At 36.5% G+C, this 23,346-nt stretch overlaps 1 protein-coding gene across 1 annotated transcript in view; it reads right to left on the bottom strand.

Annotated features, from left to right (window-relative positions):
- FAF1 (Fas associated factor 1) overlaps nt 1-23,346 on the bottom strand; it is a 144,100-nt gene that overhangs the window by 64,525 nt on the left and 56,229 nt on the right. The window contains exon 8 of the mRNA XM_005482246.4: nt 4,104-4,190. Within this exon, the coding sequence (XP_005482303.1) occupies nt 4,104-4,190 (87 nt within the window). The remainder of the gene's footprint in view (nt 1-4,103; nt 4,191-23,346) is intronic.

Raw genomic sequence — 23,346 nt, 5'->3', positions numbered from 1 at the left:
AGAATCACAAAATGAAAGTAACACACAATGTAATTAACATTATAGACAATGAAAATAATTATTATATTCTTACACGGAAAAAAAGCAGAATATTTTCTAATGAGGCATGTAGTTTAATTCAAATATAGCAAATTTTACACTTCTGATTAGTAGCACTTGCTCTGTCAGGACTATCCATTCTTTACTCAATCAGTTCCAGAGGGAAGACTCCAAATGATGCAGTAAATGCAGACATGGCATCCATTACAATTAAACAGCCAGCAAACGTAAACCTCACAACTTGTTTTCATATCACAATGACAGCATGTGGTAATGAACTTTCTGTTAAGAACTGTTAAGACCTGGAAAGGGAAAGAAATATATACTCCCAAATACTAATTACTCAGATGCTTAATACTCAACCTCTTCAAAAACCTGGAGATCAGCCAAAAAGTGTCATAAATGGTTTCACTTTGTACAAGAACCTTATTTACCAGCATTCTTAATTTCTATTTGTGCAGATGCCACGCTTAGTATTTAGCAATGAAACAGCTAAATAGAACAGCAATGCTAATTACACCATCCATAAGCACTTGAGATTTTTTTTTATAGCCCAGAATTCTCTATTAAATTCAGCTAAGGAATGTCAACCAGCCACCACGGAAGGGAAGGTGGTCCTGGTCACAGGGGATAAAGGTGGTTGTGTTCCCAAGGGACAATGCAGATCCTCAACATGGCAACACATTTTTTCCTGCCTGAAATGTTCAGCCCCACAGCAGAGAAACTTGTCAGTGTGCACCTAGTGCTGCCCAACAAGGGTCCAGTGGCTCACCTGCACCACAGAGCAGTGGAGTTCCCTGATGGGAAATGAGGATTGAAGGTCTGAGCAGCCTCAGCACTGTGGGAACAGAGCGTTCTGGCAGCAGGGGGAGGTGGGATGCTGAGCTCCCCCGGGTGGGATCCGTGTGCCAGGGCACAGTTACAACACCAGACACTTCATCTTCTCCCCCTTTCCCCTCCTCAAACCTCACCCCAGAACTTTTACATCTTTTTGATGCAGAAATACGTTCCATTTTGACAAGCTCACTGTCCTTACTTAAAACAAAGCAGATTTCTCACTGCTGTGCTGAAATGACTTAAAAAAATGAACCAATTGAAAAAAACCTGTAGCTTAAATACCAAGAAAAAAAAAAAAGCAGTAAGAAAACAACTTCCCTCCTTCTTCCTCTACTGCGTGTTGTTCTGTGCTACCAAAAAACCACTGCAACATCACAGACAACAACTCCTTCTACTGAAATAAATTAAAACCTTGTGACCTCATGGGGAGAAAAGAGTTTTATTGCTAGCATGTAAAACCAACATCCAAAAAGTCACCCATACATACAAATAAAATCACAATGCTTCCATGTAAAACCTGTAACTAAAACATCACCTACAGCCCATCTAAGATCTTTTTTTTTACATATTTGAAAATTGCTCATTCCACTTGACTCTAGTGGTAATTACCAGTGGAAGTCTAGAAGTTCAGCCAATAGAGAAAAAAAAAAAAAAAAAGGAATAAATTTCAGAAATTTTACTAAATTATTCTGGCATCCTCTCATCTTTCAAACTCTGCAATGCTAAGATTGTTACAAAACCCAAAATAAAAATGAGAACATATTGTGAATGTATTTAAAGTAAATTAAAATTATGGCCTTTTATTTTCTAGGATTATTTTCAAGGCTTCAGTGTATCACTTGATGCTATATGTGCAAAAATAGATAAGTTAACATTTTGAATATATTTAAGTTTTATTTACACAAATGCATTTAAAAAAAAAGAGAATGAGTTAAAACTCATCCATTTACCTTGAACTTTAATGAGCAGAACAGATATAATTTGTGTATAATAATTGAAGTTATTCAGGCTCAATAAAAGCTAAAACTTGTCCTTGCTGAATGGTGAAATGAGATTTGCACGGCCTGTGTACGCCTTGTTTCCCACAATCAAACTGTCACAGCACAAAAACATTCTCCCTGCATAGGGAGGTTTTGATACCCATTTCCCTGGTGAAAGTGTGAGAAAGATCTGAAAGAGTTATTGACAATTCATACAGTATCCCATATTCCATTAGGTAGTACAAGCAGAGAACATATCTTAACTCTGAAGGGAGATGAAGCAACAATGTTTTAAATTACTATTGACTCCACTAAATTTCCTGATAATGTCAGAAGACTGTAGTCTGGCAGGTTCATAAGAGACTCAAGATGATACAGGAATCCAATTATGCCAAGTCTATTTAGTTGTCCTGTTTGCTAAGCCAAAGGTTAACGAGAACTGCACTGAAAAAACCTCCTGTGGTATTACAAAGTATTTCTTATGCTGCATAACATGCAAATGAAAAAGTATTTTAATCAAGTCTTTCTTTAACTCCTTAATTGCAACGGGGTACCCTACAAGACAGCAAATTAAAAACTCATGATGGAAAAAGTGATCTTAAAAATTTGTCACTGAACTCAAGAGATCATCATTAATTACTCAAGTAATTATTACCGAATATTTCTAATTTGGGGGGAAAAGAAGTTCAGATCACAGGAGCATAGACAGTCATTGCTATCATTAAATCTTTATAAATAGTAAGCTACAGCCTCTAATTTTAGACAGAAATTAATTGTATTTTTGTTGGCAACACGCTCCAGTCTGTTTACACAGCTGACAAGTTCCAGCGCCACCAGACTCGAGCAGTGAGCTTTGAGGACTCGTCTGCTTCAGAGCAGATGACTCAACATTCACCAATTTCATTAAAGATGAAAAGGGGGAAAATTCACCTGCAACAATGTCACTTGTAAAAAAGACTTAAAGCAGATTCATGAGTTTTACATATGTGAGGTATCCTGTTCAGAAGAAAAGGGAAAAATACATGAAAACCTAACAGCTGTGGGAAAACAGATTAGAAGTGTTGAGTTTCCAATTCTTTTTTGGGCTAATGTAAACTAATAAAATGTTAAAATGGATCCACATTTCAAAGCCTGTAATTACCACATGACACCATTCTGTTATTTCAGACCTTCTGTCTATCAGCTCAGATATGCCCTCGAATACATGGACTGAGATTTACCCACCTTTCTCAAACTTAAATACTGTTTCTGCAAACACCACCACAGATACCTTTTACAAGTAAATGGTATTCAGACAGCTTTTGCCTTTTGGGGTTTTTTTTTAATTGGTATAAATCCTTTTCCCAGAGCAAAAAAAGGAGTAGTCATTTTCAAAGAGCAATTCTCCCTTTACAAGAAGAGAGCAGAAATGGACAGGAAAGTAATGCACAGCAGATAATGGCAATATGTAAGAAAGCAAACTCCAAATCCATTTGCACTTTGTAGAATAATCAGGTTCAATAAAAAACTTATTTTTCTATATTTTTCTCAGGTCACAAAATCTACATACAACATAACTACATAACTATTTCACTCTTTTAGGCATTTTTTTAGTAGATTGGTTGGGTTTTTTCCTAAAGAAAGGCAGACCTCACTATCTGGCACTGGGAACACACTAGCAGAAGGAAACTGAAAGACATGCTGTAAAACACACTGTAAGGATGACCATGCAAGGAAGCAAGACTAATATTTAATGGGATACTGCAGGTAAGTCCCAGAATTTCATGAATTTGTGGGCAATTCTGAGTCAGTGGATTCTGTCACTGGTGGTGACCCCTCACTGATTTCAGCAGCAACAACTCCTGCTCTGAAGCCAGGCAGTGCTTGAGCATGAACTGGGTGAGCTAATGTACTGTGAAAAACATCTAGATGTGCACTCAGAGCATACATAAAAATCAGGGCTTTCTGCCTGAAGTTCAATCACCCAATAGACTTCAACTTCCAAAACGCTGTGCAGCTTTGCTTCAGTCTAGAATGGCTGAAATGAAACAGGAAACATGCACTGAATCTGAGACACAGGAATCATTTCCCTGAGCTGCAGGCTCCCAAACCTTGAGCATTTTTCATCTTCCACGCCAACACTCTGAATGTGTGTGATGTTACAGTAATCATAAGAGACAGTAAATGCTACAGAGTGATTCCAATCAAAAATCCATGTAAAATCAGCCTTTTCTAGGCAGGAATGAGATGAGAAGCCAAGGAACTCACCGAGTCATCTGTGGCAGAAGAAGGCCAACCCTCCCACAGCTGGTGACGGACAGGGATACTGGTCAGGTCATACACATTCCTCTTCACCTGGAAAAAAAAATAAAAATAAATCAGAACTTGCTGCAAAAAAGGCAGCCAAGGGCATTGTTTTCACCATAGCACCAAGCTTTTTATTTTTTCTGGTTATTGTAATTTCATTGTCTCATTTCTGGATAGATTTAATACATGGGCTATGCAGATAAAAATTCCAATGCCATCAGTTTAAAGCTTTCTGAATATAAATATTCTGCACAGGTCAGTGTTTTAGAATCATTAAGATATCTCTCAAGTTTTTCCTTAAACTGGTAAATTACATGTACACATGATAACCTTTATGCTAATATTAGTTTTGTTCAGGAGTTTTTGCAGGGAGACTGACCTAGGACCTAGGCTTCAATAAAAAAAAAATACAACTATATTTTAACTAAAAAAATTGAAACAAGAACACTGAGTCTTTAAGACACAGAATACTGAAGTATCTATTAGTAATTCAAGTGGACTTCATTTTAGTGCTTCCTCATAGTGTCCTTGATGTGTTTTTAAAGAAATGCTGCTTCATACTGACCCCACAACAACGCAAAATGTAACAATCCTGACCTGAGTGATCACAAGGACACAGTTCTTGCTGGTTTCATTTTGTTGCATTAAAAACCAGGATAAACTGCCCCTGTGAAATATTTCTTTTCCAGCTACACACCAGAAATAGTATTATTTTCACAATATAAAACTCTAAAGTGCACTGTTTTTAAATAACAAGTGAAACTTATTTACAGAAACATGAGATCAATAGGACTACATAATATTGTTTTCAAAAAGACTTCAGAAGTAAAAATAAATAACTCGGAAGTCACATTCCTCAAATTCCCTTTTAATTCCAAAGCACAACAGAAAGGCATTATGAAAAAAACAGTATTTCCCTTCTTTCATTAACTCATCTGTAACTGCACTGAATTCAATAACATTCCTCTGCTATTCTAAGCTTGAAAGGCATGCTCGGGGTAAAGTGTTATGTTGGTATAAAGCACAATGCCAGACTGATGTGCTGGACAAAAGTGATCAAAGTTGAAGTAATTTTAGCCAAGGCACAAGTATTCTGCTGCATTATTCTGGCAGAATGACATCTGTTGAGCAACTCGTCGCAGAATAAACCAGTTGTTCTAGGCAGGCCTGGCTGGGTAGGGGACCATGTAAGACTGATTAGAGTAATGTTTGATTAAACAAACTGCTTGAGCTAAGATCATAACTGGATTTGGAATTCATGCCAAAGTAGTCCTCTTTCAAACAACAAGCCACAATCAATTATTTAAGATAAAATAAGCTTGCTTTTAAATAATGATTTGATTTTTGGTTTCTTTGATAATTAGAACACTGTTACGAAAGCAGGCTATAAAATGTTTTAGAGATTAGAATATTTACCAATTGAATATTGAAAACCCTTTTTCTTCATTAACTGACCTAATTTATGAAAGCAGACTGTAAAATGTTTTAAGATAGAATATTTACCAACCGAGTATAGAAAACCCCTTTTCTTCATTAACTGACCTAATTTCAGTTTAAAGTGAAAAACTCCATGAGGAGGAAAAAGTTCTAAAGATTTCTATAAAGCAGAACTGTGAACTGCTCCTTCACTGGGCCAGTAAAAACCTACAGCCACACTCTTCACACAACTGAAAAAAGCCCAGTAAATGGACAAAATCTGTGTTAAGGATTTTACTTATAAATTCACTTGGCATTGAGAGGAGGACCAAAATCTTTATTGTGTAAAGCAAACTCTAAATTGCAGTGCCATCCACTGAGCTACATTTATTGGCAAACTTTTTGGTCCTGCACTTTTGATCAGTTTGAAATACAAATTGGTGGCATTGTCTTTGTGCAGCCCAGAATGTCTTTTCATAATGTTCAGATGCCATGGTGACTGGCACATTACTATGGCAGCCACCCTTCAGATTATCATCTCCAGAATATAAGAGATCATTTAAAAACAAATTAAAGGCACATCTATTTGGTTTCACTACTCAGCTGTAAACAGTATCAATACAACCATTTGAACAAAAAAAAAAGAAAAAGAAAAAAGTAGCCCATATATTTTAGATGCAGTCTTACTTGGAAAATTATGTATAATTTTTGCATAATGCCCTGCCTTGCAGTTACACATTGATGCTGGAAAAAACCATGTGAAGGTTTACCTTCAGCTCATTTTCACTAGTTTTAAAGGGAGTTAAAATATTAAACAACTTCTAACATTTTAAGAAAACCCATATCTCAAAGCAGCCAACACACTCAGAAAACTTCCCAGACAGAAGCAGAGTGCTACCTTCCTATCTTTCACTGGTTTCTTTAAACAGATGAACATGTTGCCCTGAAAGTAAGGTTAAACACAAAAAATACACTTTGTTTGCAGATATGAAGTTAATCCAACATTCAAAGTCCTGCCACATTCATAATAGTAAGGATAAAGTGAAGCAAAATGTACCACAGGGCAAAAAGTCTGTACCAGGTACTGTGATGACAACAACCTTCTGGTGATTGCACTCAGCAGGAATAAGTAGCTATTTTCTCATCTCTGAATTAGAAAAATCTAATACCTACTCTCAAAAAACAAAGACCTACACTTAATAAATGATTTTAAAAAATTAAATTTATGCCGAATCATTGAAGAGCTGTCATGCCTGAATCTGTATCTCTGAATCACAACAAATCACTACAAAGTTTAACAGTAGTTTCCCTCAGGCTGTTTTCAGCTTATGCAGGTACAAAGTTAAGTGAAATAATGTACATAATGAACTTTTGTTAGTCTTATTATTAAATATAATTTATGCAAAGCTGTAAATTGGCTGAGATGCTAAAGACTGTTCCAGGCACATAGGCAGCATGAAAGACAGTGCAAAAATGAGTGCATGAAAGGCAGACAAAAGGAGCAATAAAGTCAGAGGACTGTGAGGAATGTGGAATGTGAGTTGGGGGACGCAGGGAAATGAGATCAGATGCAGACAGTCCAAGGTTGCATGGGGCACTGATGGTACAGCAGAAATCCTGACTTTGACATTGTAACAGAGAAAAAGTCAAGACAAGTAACCAAAATTTTTAGGGGACAGCAATGATATGGATGAGGCAGTGCCAGGAAGAAGTCCAAAGTAAGCAGAAGCATTCTGGTGAAGAAAGATGGGAAGAAAGGAGGCAAATCTAGCTGAAGCGATAGGCTTAAATATTATAAATTAAAGCCTTTAACATCTCTGCCAGGCAAAATTCCAACAGATAGAAAAGAGCACTGGGAGTCTGGCAGGAATAGATGGGAAGCAGGGGCAGAATCAACCAAGTTTCTAAGCATGGAGAAGCATCAAAGGTGATACTATGGTGAATTTGAAAAGATAATGATGTTATCAACAGCTATGAGCAAAAGCTGGTTAGATAAATGGGTGATTTCAGTTAATTGTGGACTAACAAGAATTACTGAAAATATAGAGATGCAAAACTAGACAGAAGGAATTTCTGAATCAGCACCTCTGCCACAACCTATTGCAATAGATTTGGTCCACAGTAACAGAAGACACAAGACACAAACTAGAGAAGTTAGGAGAGAAAATGACAAACCAAAACAAGTAATCCATAATTAAAATGTTCTCATAGCAGAGGAAAAGGATTTGCATTTTATCAGGAAAAGGATATCACAAGCCAAAGGAGAAACAAAATTTCTTAACTTTAAAAGTAATTTTTAGCCAGCTCCCCACAAGTGGGACATATTCAGATATACTAAAGCAGTGCACTGTGTGAGCCACCACTAACACCCAAACCAGAACTCTCAGGTTACTCTACCCAAGACTCATTTAAAGGAAAGGCTCTTAGTCTGCTCCACTCAGAGTTTTGCTTGTGTTCTTATATTTCCAATACATAATACAATAAACTATACTACAACACAAAAAAAGCCAAAGGCTATTTAAATCATCAAATTTTAATTTTAGTTTTACTTTAGAAATAATAGTGCAATTCCAAAGACATCAAATTATAACCTGCATCTCCTTCTAGCAGCTGACTGAAGTTTAAATTACAGAATGCTTCCAATTAATGAATTAAGATGTCAGGATTGGGCTATTTTTAAATAACAGCATCTGCTTCTTGCAGATTTTATACCACTGAAAGTCTCTAAGGAAGGCTCACTATGCTATTTACATTTACACATAGTCAATTCACTCTGTTATAATCTAAAGGAAAAAAAGTACACTTCCAATGTAAATATTTAAAATCTATACCTAATGCAAAAAAACCTCACCTGCCCAAGCCTATCAGCCAAAAGTCAGCCATGATTCAGCACCTTTCTAAAATGCACAGGAACTCTATTGTGTGTTTTACTAAAATACATTTTCTAATTAATTTTTTATTCCAGATCTCTTCCTTTAAATTACTATTTTTGCTTTTAATATCTATGAAAATATTCAAGTCTGCATTTATTAAGTTTTCCCACTTATTAGGCTAAATCTTAGAAACCTTATTTCTTGTTTCATGCAGCAGAGAAATGCATTCTATTCTAACATAACTGATTTTAATTGAATGTCCAAATTACATTACTTGCTTATTCCCTTATGTCAAGTAAAACAGAAACAAATAAAAGCACCAAAACATACATAGCTCATGAAAGTAGGGTTCTCCTCCCTCTCAGGACTGTTTCATTTTCAAATCAAAAGCAATATGCAATTTCAGGCCTTCCCAAAGGGCCCGAAGAGAACCTGAATGTCCATTGTAGATCAGGCACATACAAAGCAGAATTCAACATAAATGCTACTAATGCATCCAACTTTAAAGTGTATAGAACAGTGTTTGAAGCCAAATAAATCCAGTTTAAACTATGTCAAAAATGGGTTGCATTGTACTGTAGCACTCAATAAATACTGGGTCATTAAAAAGGTCAGTGAAATTGTTCCAATTAACCCAGATCTGGAAAACAGTGTGCAATTTTTTGGTGACATTTTGCTGATAAGAGTTCAAGAAAAGAAGATTATATAATATTAATCAGGGAGCAAATGTATTTTCTGACGTTTCCAATTCCAATTTAGAAGAGAGTTTGAAGTGCATGGATTTTGCCTGTCATGGTTGAAAATGTGGAGTAAGACCTTCATGTACCTAGAGATTAAATGAATATTTTAATGTAAACACTACATTCAGTTTGAGAGATGAGACAAGGAGACACTGGTAACTACTTTGACAGCTCAAGGTAAGTAAATGCAAAGTTAATGTATTTCTTGGCTATTATTTTAAAATGGGAGAGGGAGGAAAACTTTCAGGAGAAAGGATCTGTAATCAGGCAGTAACCTCAACAAAGAGATGATTCAGCAAAGCAGTTTAGTAAAAACATCTCATTTGGGAAAACAAGGCACTAAATATGAGGCACTAGCACCACTTCCAGAAAGGGATGTGGATTCTCTGCTCCCCAGCCGAACACTTACAGCCTCACTCCCCCAGATTTACATCCATCATAATGTGTCATCAAACTAAATCCAAAAAACCCCCATTAATTCTACTTCATTTATATCAATTCTTGATGACTACAGCTACTCCAAATAACTTCTGTGAGATACTACTGGCAGACTTTAAATGTCCTAAATTCAGAAAATGAACTGGTTTTTCCTTAGCTAGCTGGCTGTGCTCTGTCCTCTTGTCCTACAGCTGTGACAAACCTTCCATGACACCACCTACTCACTTCAAAGCCTCACTGAGCAACTGCATTTCTGAGCTGTAACACTCTTTCAGATAATTTTTGAAATTTTTGTCAACCAGGAGTTATCAAAAGTTCAACCAGTTTGGGAATGACCAGGTTATTTAAAAACTCATCAAGTGTAATAAGCTTCATTACACTTCATAAGTTTTTGCAAAGAAGTGTTTTGCAGTTTCCTTTCAGCAATAGAAATAATATTGTGAATCAATTATTTTCATAGATTTCACAATTATTCATACTTCCTTATCCCCTATTTCATTAATTTGAGCCCATATTTTAAGCCTCTTTTAAAGCAACCCTTCTTGAATGTAATTTGACCTTTTTTAATGGATCTGTGTCAAGTGAGTATCTCACCATTGCAATCCACAATAAAATGGCTCATTAGGCAATACTAGCATAATTTTGGTTAAAACCTGTAAATTTTGAAACAGAAAATAAAAGTAAGGCACAGCTAAACTTTACTGAATCTTCTGATGTGTGAACTTCTGATTGCTCCATGCAATACACATATATGTGTGTGTATCCATATATATACACACCTACAACATAATCTGATCACATGGGTGCCCCAAGCATGAGAGATTCCCTCAAATACTTAGCAAGATGCTTTTCCAACTTCAGCTTCCTGTCCAGACAATTTTGAGAATTAATCTGAGCTTTCTTCAGCTACCAGATGCTACTTTTTGCCACTGCTTTGGATCAGCCTTTTCATGAGCTGATTTTAAGGTGGCAAATGTTAAGTACATTCACAATGTTATATTATACACAATATTAAAATTCTATATACAGCTGTCTGTCTTTAAAATGTGGGTTTATTCTCAATGCCTCCGTTTTCTGACAGCATACATGCATGTTTTAATTCTGTAAAACAAAGAAGCCCCTTTGCTGATGTCCACCTTTAAATCCCTAAAATCAGCCATCCTTCTAGGGCAGCATTATTGCTAAATGCAAAGTGCAATCTTCTGAACTTGATGCTGAAGTTCCAGGGTGCTGCTATATGGCCTGCACTGTGCAAAGGTTCAGCTCACATAATTATTATTATTCATTGCTTGTAGTGCCTAGGAGACCTAATTGTGATAATCCCCTCTGCACTTTAAACTGCATGACCCTTTGATTTTTTTAATAGAAGGTTAAAAGAAGAAACAAATTCCTATAGAAGGAGAAGGGAAAACACATTCTGAAGAAATTGGGGCAAGAGACACGAGTATTTTTTAAAAATCATTTTAGCAGCACACAAGCATGAGTTTGAAATGGGGTATGAAAGAATTAAGAGTGTGAGTTAGCTGTGACATTAGAGATTGAAAGGAAGAAGTGATTAGGGTTAAAAGAGATCAAACAACAAAGACTTACTGCCAAAACAATTTTACAAATTTATTTGAAAACTCCTTAAACACTTCTACTAACAAAATAAAACTACTGATAATACCTGAAGTTTGTTTGCTTGTTTGATTGTTTGACATGCACTGACATAGAAAAGACACATTTTGAAGTCCTAGCTTGTTTTTCCAATCAGGAAATGGTCATTTGAGAAAACATCATTTATTAGCTTCCTAAATGACCCAATTTCTACCTGACCTCTATGCACATGATGAAAGACAACAGGCAACTCCTCAGGCATCCATTACCACATCACCATCAACAGGCAAAACATTCAGTTGCAATATGAAGGGTAAATACAGTTTGCAATATTTTTACCCCGAAGTCCCAATTCCAGTTGACTTTATGTCCTGAAATGTCCAGAGACTGCCAAACACCTTCCTGATCATGAAGTTAAGTATGTGCCAAGAGCATTAACTTTGATCCAAGCTATTCAAAATTGGTATGAAAACACAATTTCAACTATTAAATACACATTCGGTCTATCCTGACATCTCTACCAGAAGATACTGACTCCACTGGGTAATGGTGAAATATGAATTAAAGCTGGGAAGTAAGAAAAAATCTCCATGCCTGGTGGGGCTTTGTCCCACCCTGTCCATATCACTTGTGCATATTTTCAGTTACAGCACAGTGACTCTCGTGAATATAGTCAGACTCCCACTGAAAAGGGCATTAAAGATTTCTAGGGTCTGAATCATCACTGGAAATAAAAGAGAGAGTCAATGTGACTCTTGCAGTGGAAAGATCTGTTACCTTTTCACAGCTGTCATGTTCAGAACAAAAGAAATATTTAGGCAGATATATTTCTAGTCCAACATTCTCATCTTCATTTTAAAAGTACCCCAAGTGTAATAAGTCCATAAATTGGTCCTTGATCACTTCCCTACTTGGGAATATTTAGGGGTTCCAAAAGTAATCACTCAAACCAATGAATGGTAGAACAAATTGTCATTTCAGGAACTAATAAGGAGAAGAATGGAAGTTACTGTTTAATCACAGTAAAGAGCACCATTTAGATACATGCGGGGGGAAAGGGAAAAAACCAAATCCCAACCAAAAAACTCCCACTTAGAAGTTTCTTCTCACTTTGCTTCAATGAGAGAAGGAATCCTATCACCTCCCCCAAATCTCAGATTCTGACTCCAAGAAACACACTCCTGAACACATTTCACTGATTAACAGAACCTTCCACTCCTACCCAACTACATTTCAAAATAGAAACTGATTCAGTTTCAGTCTTAAAAAATGCATAAACCACATTTGCTTCAGAGCAATCCTTATTTTAAGTGATAAGCCTACCCATTTTGGTGTAAGAAAGAGAACATCACAAAATCAGTATTTTCTTATCTGTTTTTACTTGTTCTCTAGACAATCAATAAAATAAACCTTTGGGAGAGGCCATATTTTCTTGTTCCTAGAGACAACATAAAATCTATTCCAAATTTTTGTAAATGGTCAATAATTATAAAGTATTAATAAATTTATACATTATATGAAAAAGAGGTCAATCTATCAAATTTGAGAAGCAAAGTACCACAGTCATGCAGAGAGTTGGGAAGCACTTTCACATACGGAAATTTTCCAATACCTCCAGCTTCAGTGTTTTACTTCCCTCTTCCCTCCACTTTTACACTTAAAGGTCACAGCAAACCTGCTGCTCAGTAAGGAGAGATGGGCAGAGCCCTTTTATTCCTAGGGCCAGCACACAAGGTGCATCTAGAAAGGAAGATGAGCCACAGATATAAAATGTCTTGTGCGTTACAGTAATTTCCCAAAGCAAAAATTCAGTGTAAGGTGCATTTTCTCTGAAGACTCTCTGGTATTACCACCATAAAAAGAAGATGGGTCGTCCAGAAACCCATCAGTAACTCGAGTGCTGACTTCCTTGGTTCACTTCAGTTGTTGGTATCAGGTATTTGACAGTGAAAGCTCTGTAGGAAGTCAGCTCCAAAGTAAACTGTGACATCTTCTCTCAGTCACTGTTACCATGAATTTAGTAAATTCTTTGGTGGGGTTGTATTTGAATAGGTATTCTATTCCTGTTATTCTGAATTCAAGTTAAACTATAAAACAATGTTCATTGAGCTGTCACTCAAATTTCTACTAACTAAAACATTTCTGGGTACTTCCTCAATTTCATCATTGTGTCTACCAAATCAAAACTTCTTTAGGGGTTTTTATATTGACAATATTCAGAAGTAATTTGAAATTGATTTCTGCTTTAACAGTGGAAAAGAATTGCAGACAAAACCTTCACAGTGGGTTTTAGGAATATTAACATACACACATCAATTACAAATACAGTTACTAATATTGCTACATTTAAGGTATATGCATGTAAGGTGCAGATTATAGTATTAACAAGCAGCTCTCCTATATACATGTACATTTTTAAAAAGAGAATTCAGTCTATTTAGCAATTCACTAACAAAGCTATTCCTTAGCTCATCCCTGCCATAACCTGCTCTATTCAGAAACATATGGGAAAAGACATTAAATAACCAGTGAAAACCATGGACTTCTGGTATTAGTGCTACACATTGCATACCCCTATTCATTATTCCACCTCCCTTGTTTAATCTATCATTAAGACTCAGTGACCCTACACTAAATTTAAAGCAGATCCTTCCTTCCTCCCATGCCTAAATTCACATACTTTTCTAGTTGGGGATGCCCTCAAGTATTAGCCACTCTACAGGGTTTCTCTAATCTCAGCTCTGAACTATGTTGTGCTATAGAAGCAAGAAATTGCTGGTTTACATCTTTAACTATGGAATCTTCCACCCAAAAAATCCCCTCCTTTACTTAATAAGATAGAGGAAAATCTTTCATGTAGAACATATTCAACATGTTTAAAAATTATATATTTTCCTCTATATGATGTACAATAAAAGTTATAATGCATATTATTTTAAAGCACTGCTTCCCTGAACTTGTGTCCCAAATATAATTGCACTGGAAACAATTTTAAAGCTTTCAAAATTTATTGTTACATTGTAGAAAAGCTGGATCTTTATTTGTATCCAAAGTCAATATGAAACAGGCTTCTAATAAACATATTTTTTAAAAACAAAGCAAGAGAATGACCAAATACCAGACATTTGACTTGGTTCTGTTTTTTAGCATAGGAACTAAAAACATACAAAAATATTAAAACCTCTATCTCTCTAACTGACAGGTTTCAGGGTAACAGTAATGGCAGCACAGGTGAAAAGATACCATAAGATTTCTGAATGAGGGACAAGAATCTTTATTGTTGCCATCTATAGTATTTGCCAACTGTAGCCCTGCCTTCCTCTACCACAAAAAGGTGAACATTGATCTGCACCACTATTTTAAAAAATTAAAGGCACTAAGACTGTGAGTGAATCAGAGATGAAATTCCATTGAGTTGACAAAATGAGTCAGGCAAAGGTACAATGCAAATATAGATTTTTATAGCTATCAAAAGAAGCCATACAAATTTGTTTTGGTGTCCTGAGTAATTCTACTTTTAGTGTATTTAAAAATATTTAACCACATTTCCTCAGAAAATAGAGATAAGTTGAAAAAAGCAGCTGCAGCCTGGACAAATAGCCCAATCTGCATTCTCTCTGGCTCTTCTTTCTTTCCTTTAAGTCTTTTCCCCAAACAAGTCAGTACTTGAACAATTACATATGAGTCATATGTACTTGTAGAATACAAAAAGTTGATGGGAAAAGCAAATTAGTAAGATTCAAATTGTCAGGTTATCAGATAACAGTAAAATATTAGGAGAGTTAAAATAAACACACTAAGCCAAGAGCAACACTAGAAAACCTGAAGTCTAAGTTCTACACAGGGGCAGACATGGGAAGATGAAGGGAAAGTGTTACTGGAGAGTGAAAATAAACAGTAACTGTGAAATCTATGGATCAATTCGAAGACAAAAATTATCTGGAAGCCTATCAAGTGAGGAACTTTACTTTACAAACAGCAAGACTTTCATAAAGAAAAGAAATGCTGCTAAGGTCCCAGTCCTGCAACCTCTGGTTCAGGCATTTTTCCTGAGCTGGACTGGCTTCCAGACCTGGACTGCCTAAATCAAAAATATAAGAAGCTGACAATATTGAAGTCTATGATATTGAAATCACATTTTCCTTTAGAATTCCAAAATATTAGAAGAAAACTACATTATCTTGTTTCTCTAAAAGGAGTGCACAGCTGAGTCTCTCTCAATACAATGAGTTTATTTGCTATATCTTCAACAGCAGCCACCTTCATGAATAGTCTGCTCTGAGTGACCCAGAAACACACAAAGCTATTCCAAAAAATGATGGAAGAGTCACTATTTCTTGAATAGATCACTAAATGAAATTTCATTAGTGTTTGACCAAAACACTACAGGAGTTACCTCTTCTGCAAATTTCAGTCACAAAGCTCACCATTCATTTGCTGCAGAACAACAGAAAACTTAATGTTCTTCTCAGAAAATGGGCTAATATAAAGTTATTCTGACCATTTTCGCTATTCTATTGTGCAAACTTGTCACCTCACTAAAATGGAAAGACTTGAATAAAGGTTAACTTAATTAATTAAACATATGTATTCTTTTCTCCCCACTTTTCTGTCTTACCTTGACATGCAATTCTATATCTATTAAATAAGCAGTAAACACTTAAACGCTATTCTATTTAATGACAAAAAATGTAAAATTACAGATTTGTGAATCTCAGCAACTCATTTTCTCCAAAACATCCCCAATACTGCAAAGAATTAACATAGTCTTCATTAGAATTCCTTTATCTAAAATAAAACTAGAAACTATGTATTACAAAAGAAGATTCACAGACAACAAATATTAAGATCTGAAAAGATCTATTCAGCTCAAATTAACACATTCCCATAAATCAAAGCAAAATTCATCCTCACGTTCATTCCTGTTACAGAATTGTCACCTCAATAGCCAATAAAAAGAAAGAACTAATGAGGTATTTCAGTATCTCCCAAAGAAATATTTTCAGCTCTCTTTTTCTTTTAAGTGCTTGAAAGGAAAAGAGTAATGAATTGCTCCCACACAGTCTTTTTATTATTCTGTTACAGCAACAAGAGAGTTACACCAAGTCTTTATCTTTCACATAGTCCCAGATATCTTTTTGTCTCACTGCAACAATGACAAAGGAAGCAGGCCAGGAAGAACAGTTATTTATCAGCACCAGGGAGGTGCTGCTTGAAGCAGCAAATGTCCTTGTTTCTACTAATGGCTAACAGGGTGAGATGACAGATTTACTGGGTAACTAAGTAATATCTGAGAGCTCTGCACTAATATCCAGACAACAATCCAATATACCTTGGAAATAAGTTTCCACAACAGACAAGGATCTAGACTTCTACCAAAAAAAGCAGGTCATTCAGTTGTATCCTGAGGAGTTTCCAGGACTACTTCTCTCTTTTAGGATGAACATCCCCTGCTGGAGACAAGAAGCATCCTCTAGCCCTGAAATCATCCACATTCATCAATGGGACCATGGATTTGAGATGGGGAAGAAAAATCTGTTAAATTCCAGCAATAACAAGCTGGAAACTTGAAGAAATAACTGAGATTTCACTGGTCACTCACCTGCACAGAGACTATGCCCTGGGCCTAAAGTGTTTCAAACAGGACAGTGAAATCATAATCACTTCTCTCATGATCTACATTAGAATAATTAGAAGAAAATTAATTGGAGGCACATCCAACAGATCAATCTGTGTAACAGGCAGGCTAAACAGACTTAAGGACTTGAATATATTTATTAGCACTTTTTTTTGTTGTATGTGGAAATAGATCAGCCATCACTAACCACAACCTGGACAGTTTTGAAGATATCCTCCCAGGCTGCTGCTTAGAAATTCTCTGAATCAATGGGACCCACGGCCCTTGAGCACTCACACAGATGCATAAGAAGGGAATTTGCCTTTCCTGACAGGCTGAGGAAAGAGAGAAGTCAGGAGTCGGATCACTTATTAAAGTGTGATCACCACCATGACACTGTGGTGTGTGAGGCTTAAGCACACCAATATCAATTATCAGTAGCAGCTGAAAAACATTTCATAAAGAGCTTGTGATCCTGCCAGTGAGCTGGCGCTTACCAACCATCAGAAAAGCGTCAGGCAGCTATGGATGTATCCAGTCACATGGAAGGCAAGACTGATGACAATAAATTTGGTGAATTTATGTTGCAGACTTGTGTTTTTAAGTAACATGTGCAAGAACAGCAGTCCTGACTCAATAAGAACCAAAAAAGTTGAGTTACAATGTATACAGACAGGAATCTGGCACAGAGTGACCTCCTCCAGCAGCAAAACCAGCTCAGCAACATTAAAACTCTCCACTTGAATACAAAAATAAAGGCTTTTGGACACTCTGCTTTAAAGGTAAGTATCATCATCTTGTACTGACTTTGGATATTTCAAATAGTTTCTGTAAAATCCTCTTTCCTTGAACTAAGAGGCCATCACTAAAGCCCAATGGATGAAAAGTCCCAGAAAAGGTTTGCCTGCAGATGTGTCATGAAAACGAATTCCTGACAAGCAGGAGGAAAACATTTGGCAGGAATGGCAGAAAGCCAACAAGAAGCTAAAGAGCTGCTGGTCATGGTGTCACACTGACAGGCATTTTAAATTGTAATTCCAGAACAGGAGAAATGGCTGGAATCTGCCACCAAAGCTATGGAGAAAATGGAGAGCTGAGACTGGAAGGGAATTAAGTCACCCCTTTCCAAAATTTTCAAAACTGTTTCAAAGTATGAGAGATCAGCTATTAAATGAAAGCTCGGCTATGGTGGCTTTGGCATAATCCAAGGACTCTACCATGATTTGCAAGGAAGCCGTGAAGCAGGAAGTCATTCAAAGACATCTGCAGTTAGTTCTGCCACACAACTCTGACCTTGCTGTAGACTCTGCAATTGTGGAATCAACCTATGACTTAAGAAAAACCCTCCGTCACTCAGTGAAATTCAAAAGTTCAGTTTTGTAAGTGATGAAAAAAAAATCCTGTTTCTAGATTTTGGTATACAGGTAATGTCAGAAAAACAGGAAGCTTCTGGTTTTATCACCACCTCTTTGAGACTGACATTCCAGATCTGATCCGTGGAAATAGATCATCAAAAGACTAGAATCTGGGATGGAGATTTTGAGGATATGCTAATGTCACATTATCTTGAAAATGTTACAATTGCATGAGAGACATTAGCCTTGGGAAAGATGTAAAATCACCCTGTAAGAAAGCTGCAATGCCATCCAAATGAACAAGATGAATAGTAGAAATTACAACCTTACTCTTTTGTTTTTCAGTATCTGCCTCTGATTTAGAAGATCTTAAGGCATTTTTACCAAGCAGGGATAGAGGAGGATAGAAATGCACATTTCAGAATAAAAACTGTGTAGAAATACTTGCAAATTAAATGCCTCTTTTTACTTTCATCAGAGCTTTCCTTTCAAAAAAGAATCAATAAAGCTTCAGAAGAGTAAATCATGTGCAGTTTGTTCTTCCTGCATCAGCATCAGTGCCAATTAAATTCTGAACCTTAAATCTTTATTGTTTCCTATTAGCTGCTAACTAGAAGGAACACAGTGATTTTCTGAGATCCCAGGCTGAGACTTGCCACAGCAGCAGTTTGAAAAAAAAAATGATCTTGTTTTGACTTGTCTGCTGGGTAAACTTGACATTGAAGCTCCATGGTGGAAAATAAATACATAATACCAAGATGTTAATTTTACAGCAACACTTAACTCTTGTGACCACAATTAACACTCAGGGAGGGGAAAAAAAAAAGCCATTGACAGGTCTGCCTGGCTCCTGCTTCTGCAGCGCTTCCCAGGCTCCCTGTCAGCAGTGGCTCAGCCCCTGCACGAGCCAGGCTGGCACTGACCCCAGGGGCTGCCTTCAAAGCAGCACGAGGGGGAAGAGGGGAGCAGGGTGGCAGGGAGGGAAAAGCAGCTGTCAAATGACATTGACTCCCAGCTAGGATCCAAAACAGAAGCCTGAGAGCAAAGGGCTGCTGAGAACAGCTCATCCTCTCCTCCTCCCTCTCCCACCCTCAAGCTCTGGGAACACCTCTAGAGGAGGGCAGGACATGAGAACAACAGTTTTGAGAGGGCTACCTCCTATTTCTGAGGCAGGATTGGCCTTAGAATTATGATGCTTCATTTGTTATAAAATGACCAAAATGGTGCATTTTGGGAATAAAGCTACATTTGTTTTGCATCAACACTGCTCCAAATCCCTCACTCCACTCCCTGAGAGCACAGAACCACTCTTGCAACACTGAACTTCTCCAAAATACCATGAACCTCATGATACAGTACTCTTACATCTTTTCCAGAACAGTGACATTTACCACTACACTGGAAAAAGAACTAAAAGAAAACCCCAAGAATTCATAATTTTAACAGCATGGGTAGAGAAATTAACAGTGTGAGCATGTTTCTATTTATGATATGAATATTAAACTTTCTAGTAATTTCTAATGTATCAAGGTATTACTTTCTAGCAATTCCTAATACTACACTTAAATTACCAAGCAGTCAAAGAAGAAAGTGAAAAACAGACTTTTTTTCATCCTATTCCAACTGCATTACAGTAAGCTGGCAACGATTCACAAATGGGAGAACAAAAGTATGCAAGGAATTAAGAAAGAGCTTTTAAAAAACCTGAGAAGTTTTTTTTTTTTTTTTTTTTGTCTGTGGAACCATCCAAAGTCAAAGGATGGATCCAAAGTCCTTTTGGTTGAAGAAGAAAGTCATCATGTGAAGATGACCTAAAGAAATCCCTAAGGGACATTAAAACCTTGAAGAACAAGCCAGCTTTTTTTACTTACTCACTAACATAATAAAGATAACAATTTGTTACATGAAATCAATAAAGACTGTGAAATCAAAATGGCAACCTCAAGAAAGGCCAACTAACTACTGACCAAACCTAACCAGATCCAAGGACGTAAATGCCTATCAAACCTTAATAATTAAGTGATAAATCCCTTTAAATCAATATATTTGGAAGACTAATTCAAAATTACTTAAGAAACAGATAACACTCAGAATTAAAATACAGAGCACATAATGTGTAAACACTAAGCACAAAAGTTTATTAATTGTTATATACTTCTCATGTATTTGCACTACACTCATATTTCAAATGCAAATATTAATTTGGAGAGAAATACCTACTGTATATGCACACACTGAAACAGTTTGCTCAGCTATACTGCATCAATGGTTGTTTGACAAGTTATAGCATCACAAGCTGCTCATTTACTTATTCAGCTACTCTCTCTGGTTTTTCCTTGAGAATAAATTAATAAAACAGATCCATATTAACAGCTTCTCCTCTGAACCACAAGGATACTTAGTTATGCAAATTCCATGTATAAAATTTATACCAACAAAATGACATCAAAAATGTAAAACTAATTCCTGTCTAATTCCTAAGAATGTGTAATATTTTTAACTATGACAATTAACACCTGCAATAAAAATTTAGTTGATAGAATTTCCATTACATAGTCACATAATAATTAGTGAAAATTCAGTCTCTGAAATATTAACGTGCACTATACTGACACACAAGAACAGCTTTCAAATATAATTCAACACACAAACATTCTGAAAAAAAAAGCATAAAAAGAACAATACTTTAAAAGTTTCTGACTTACAGTATTTTATTCTGTATTGCATTGTAAGGACAAAATAGTACTTAGAAAAGTTAGGCCAGATATTGATATTTCATTTAAACAAGTAGAAATTAAGAAATTCGTAAAAGCTATTCTCATTAAAACCTACAACATTCAATAAAACAGAGGACAAAAGGCAGAAATGAGAAAGCAGTACAAAAGAAAACATGTATGTGAGGAACCAAAAAAATTAAAGAAACAGAAGGAAAAAAAACTGAAAAAGAAGTTGAAAAAAAAAGAAGAGAAAAAGATACTGTTTACTAAACAAGCAAAAGGCCTATAGAGTTAAACATTCAGTTGGGTGACCGTCAGATTTTGTAAGTCATATCTGAGTGATCCTAGATCTGACCTAAAAACTGACACAAGGCAAAAGACACAAAATGAGAACTGAAATTGATTTTCAGTTCTCATCTGATACCAATGTCGTGAGACAACAGATGCTTATTTCAGACTATGCTAAAATTATCCTCTACTTCAAACAGTTTGCACTCAGGCTGCAGAACAAACATTTAATCTCCAAGCTTTATTGTTCCTCAGTTCAAACTGATCTTAAGAAAGAAAATTAACAAAACACAATGCTAATGTAGTTCTCTAAGGGGAAAACTGTTTCTTTTTGGGGTATTTAAAAAGCTTGTCTTACTGCTCATGGTGACTCTTTGCATGCCTACTCTGCAGTGAGTTGAAAACATCCATATACATTTTCCACTCAATCTTTCACTTATTTGTTCCTATTCAAGAAGAATTCCACCACCTCTGTCTACAAAACTGTTTTTTAAATACACTGTTTCTGCTACAGTGGAGGCTGCCCAGTGCTGCAGGATTTGAAAATATTGATTTGCACCAAGGGACTGATGTAGATCCAGCCCTTATAAAATGGAACTGCATTGGTGTTTCACTTCAAACACACTCTTAATCTTAAACCTCCCACCTGCCCAACTTACTGCACACTTCAGCTTGGAGGATGAAACAGTCTGAGCAGGCAAATCAATTAGTGTTAAGAGCAAAGTGAAAGAGAACATGCACAGTTCTGAGATTTCCATTAATAAGAAACATTCAATCCACAGGACCAGCTAGAAATGGACGCTGCAAAAATGCCAAAACAGAAAGATATCAGAGATCTTTCCCATAAACAGCTTTTCTCTGCAGACCTCTTACTGCACCGTCCTCTGAGCTAATGCAGACACAGCTGTGAGCTGCAACTTGGTCTGTGGGAAGATTTAAGGAGGAGTTTCATCTCAGTCTAATGCTCTTAGCACACCAAAAAAAAAGAAATTTTCAGCTCACCCCAAACCTCAAAGAATGATCTAGAGAATTTACATATTTTCCACTGGCCTCACAAGAGCCATCCCTGAAAAATTAATGTGGACCTGCCTGACTTGGCAGTTTACCTCCTGTGTCAGGGTGAGAAGTTTCACTGTATTGCTTTGTACTACCAAAAAAGTGTCCTCTTCCACTCTTCTCTTGCTGCTTTTTGTGAATATCAGAGCTCCTCCATTTTGTTTGCCTTAGTCCTGGCCCAGGCTGCCCTGTGGTCAGAGCTCTCAGCTGCAGTCTGGTCTTTTCTCTGCCAGCCCAAGGTCAATGCAAAGAATAAAGAAGAGCCAAGACCTTTTAAGCAGAGTGGGTGAAAGAGACTGTTAGTTATAGGTGAAATTGTCAACAGATAAAAGCCTCTGCAGATTAATCCAAGCACTTCTTACACTCCCCACTTTTGAATTATTCAGGAATAAGTCCTTCTTGCCTTAAAAGAGGAACTTTGTGAGTAAGTGCAAACAGAAGTTCATGCAAGACACAGAGGGGAGATGTTGAACTGAAATTCAGCTTACAGTCACAGAGAAATTAATAACAGGACACAAACACAGCTCACAATGTTTCTTAAATAAGAGTCACTGTATTACAGTTGCTTAGTTCAGTAAAAGGTAGCGTGTCATGAAAAATGAGTGAAATAAGACAAATATAAAACCTTTCTGTTTCTCCTAAAAGAAATTGCAGAGATATTTGGGGTGCCCTGATGCTGTTAACAAAATAACTAAATTAGGTCAGTCCTTGGGTTGTTGGTATTGGAGTAAGGTATGCACAGCTCTGCCATTTGATACCAGACAGACAGACTTACACTAGTACACATTTGTAAGATCCCTCTTTCTTATATAGAAATTGTAGAAAAATAGCAAAACATCCTTGTTCTTTTTACTCCTCTTTCCCTTTTTTAATTGGTTATTTGTTTCCAATATTGTGAAGATCCTCAGCTAGTTTGTACTTCCAAATTAAATCACAATTTCCAAGAGACCCTATTGGGCATTAGGCACACCAGATAACAACTACTGGATAGAATCACCTTCTTGGGGATGAAGGAGTGTGAGAGTTAAAGTCTTGTACACCAAATCTCTGTTGTTTACACCTCCCTCTTCACTTCTCTGCACTTCCCATTAATCAGAGTTTGACCAAA

Source organism: Zonotrichia albicollis, chromosome 8 (assembly GCF_047830755.1).
Source record: "Zonotrichia albicollis isolate bZonAlb1 chromosome 8, bZonAlb1.hap1, whole genome shotgun sequence".
In the NCBI taxonomy this organism is placed as follows: Eukaryota; Metazoa; Chordata; class Aves; order Passeriformes; family Passerellidae; genus Zonotrichia; species Zonotrichia albicollis.
Note: the sequence above shows the minus strand (reverse complement) of the source record. Positions and strands in the feature narration are given on the sequence as shown.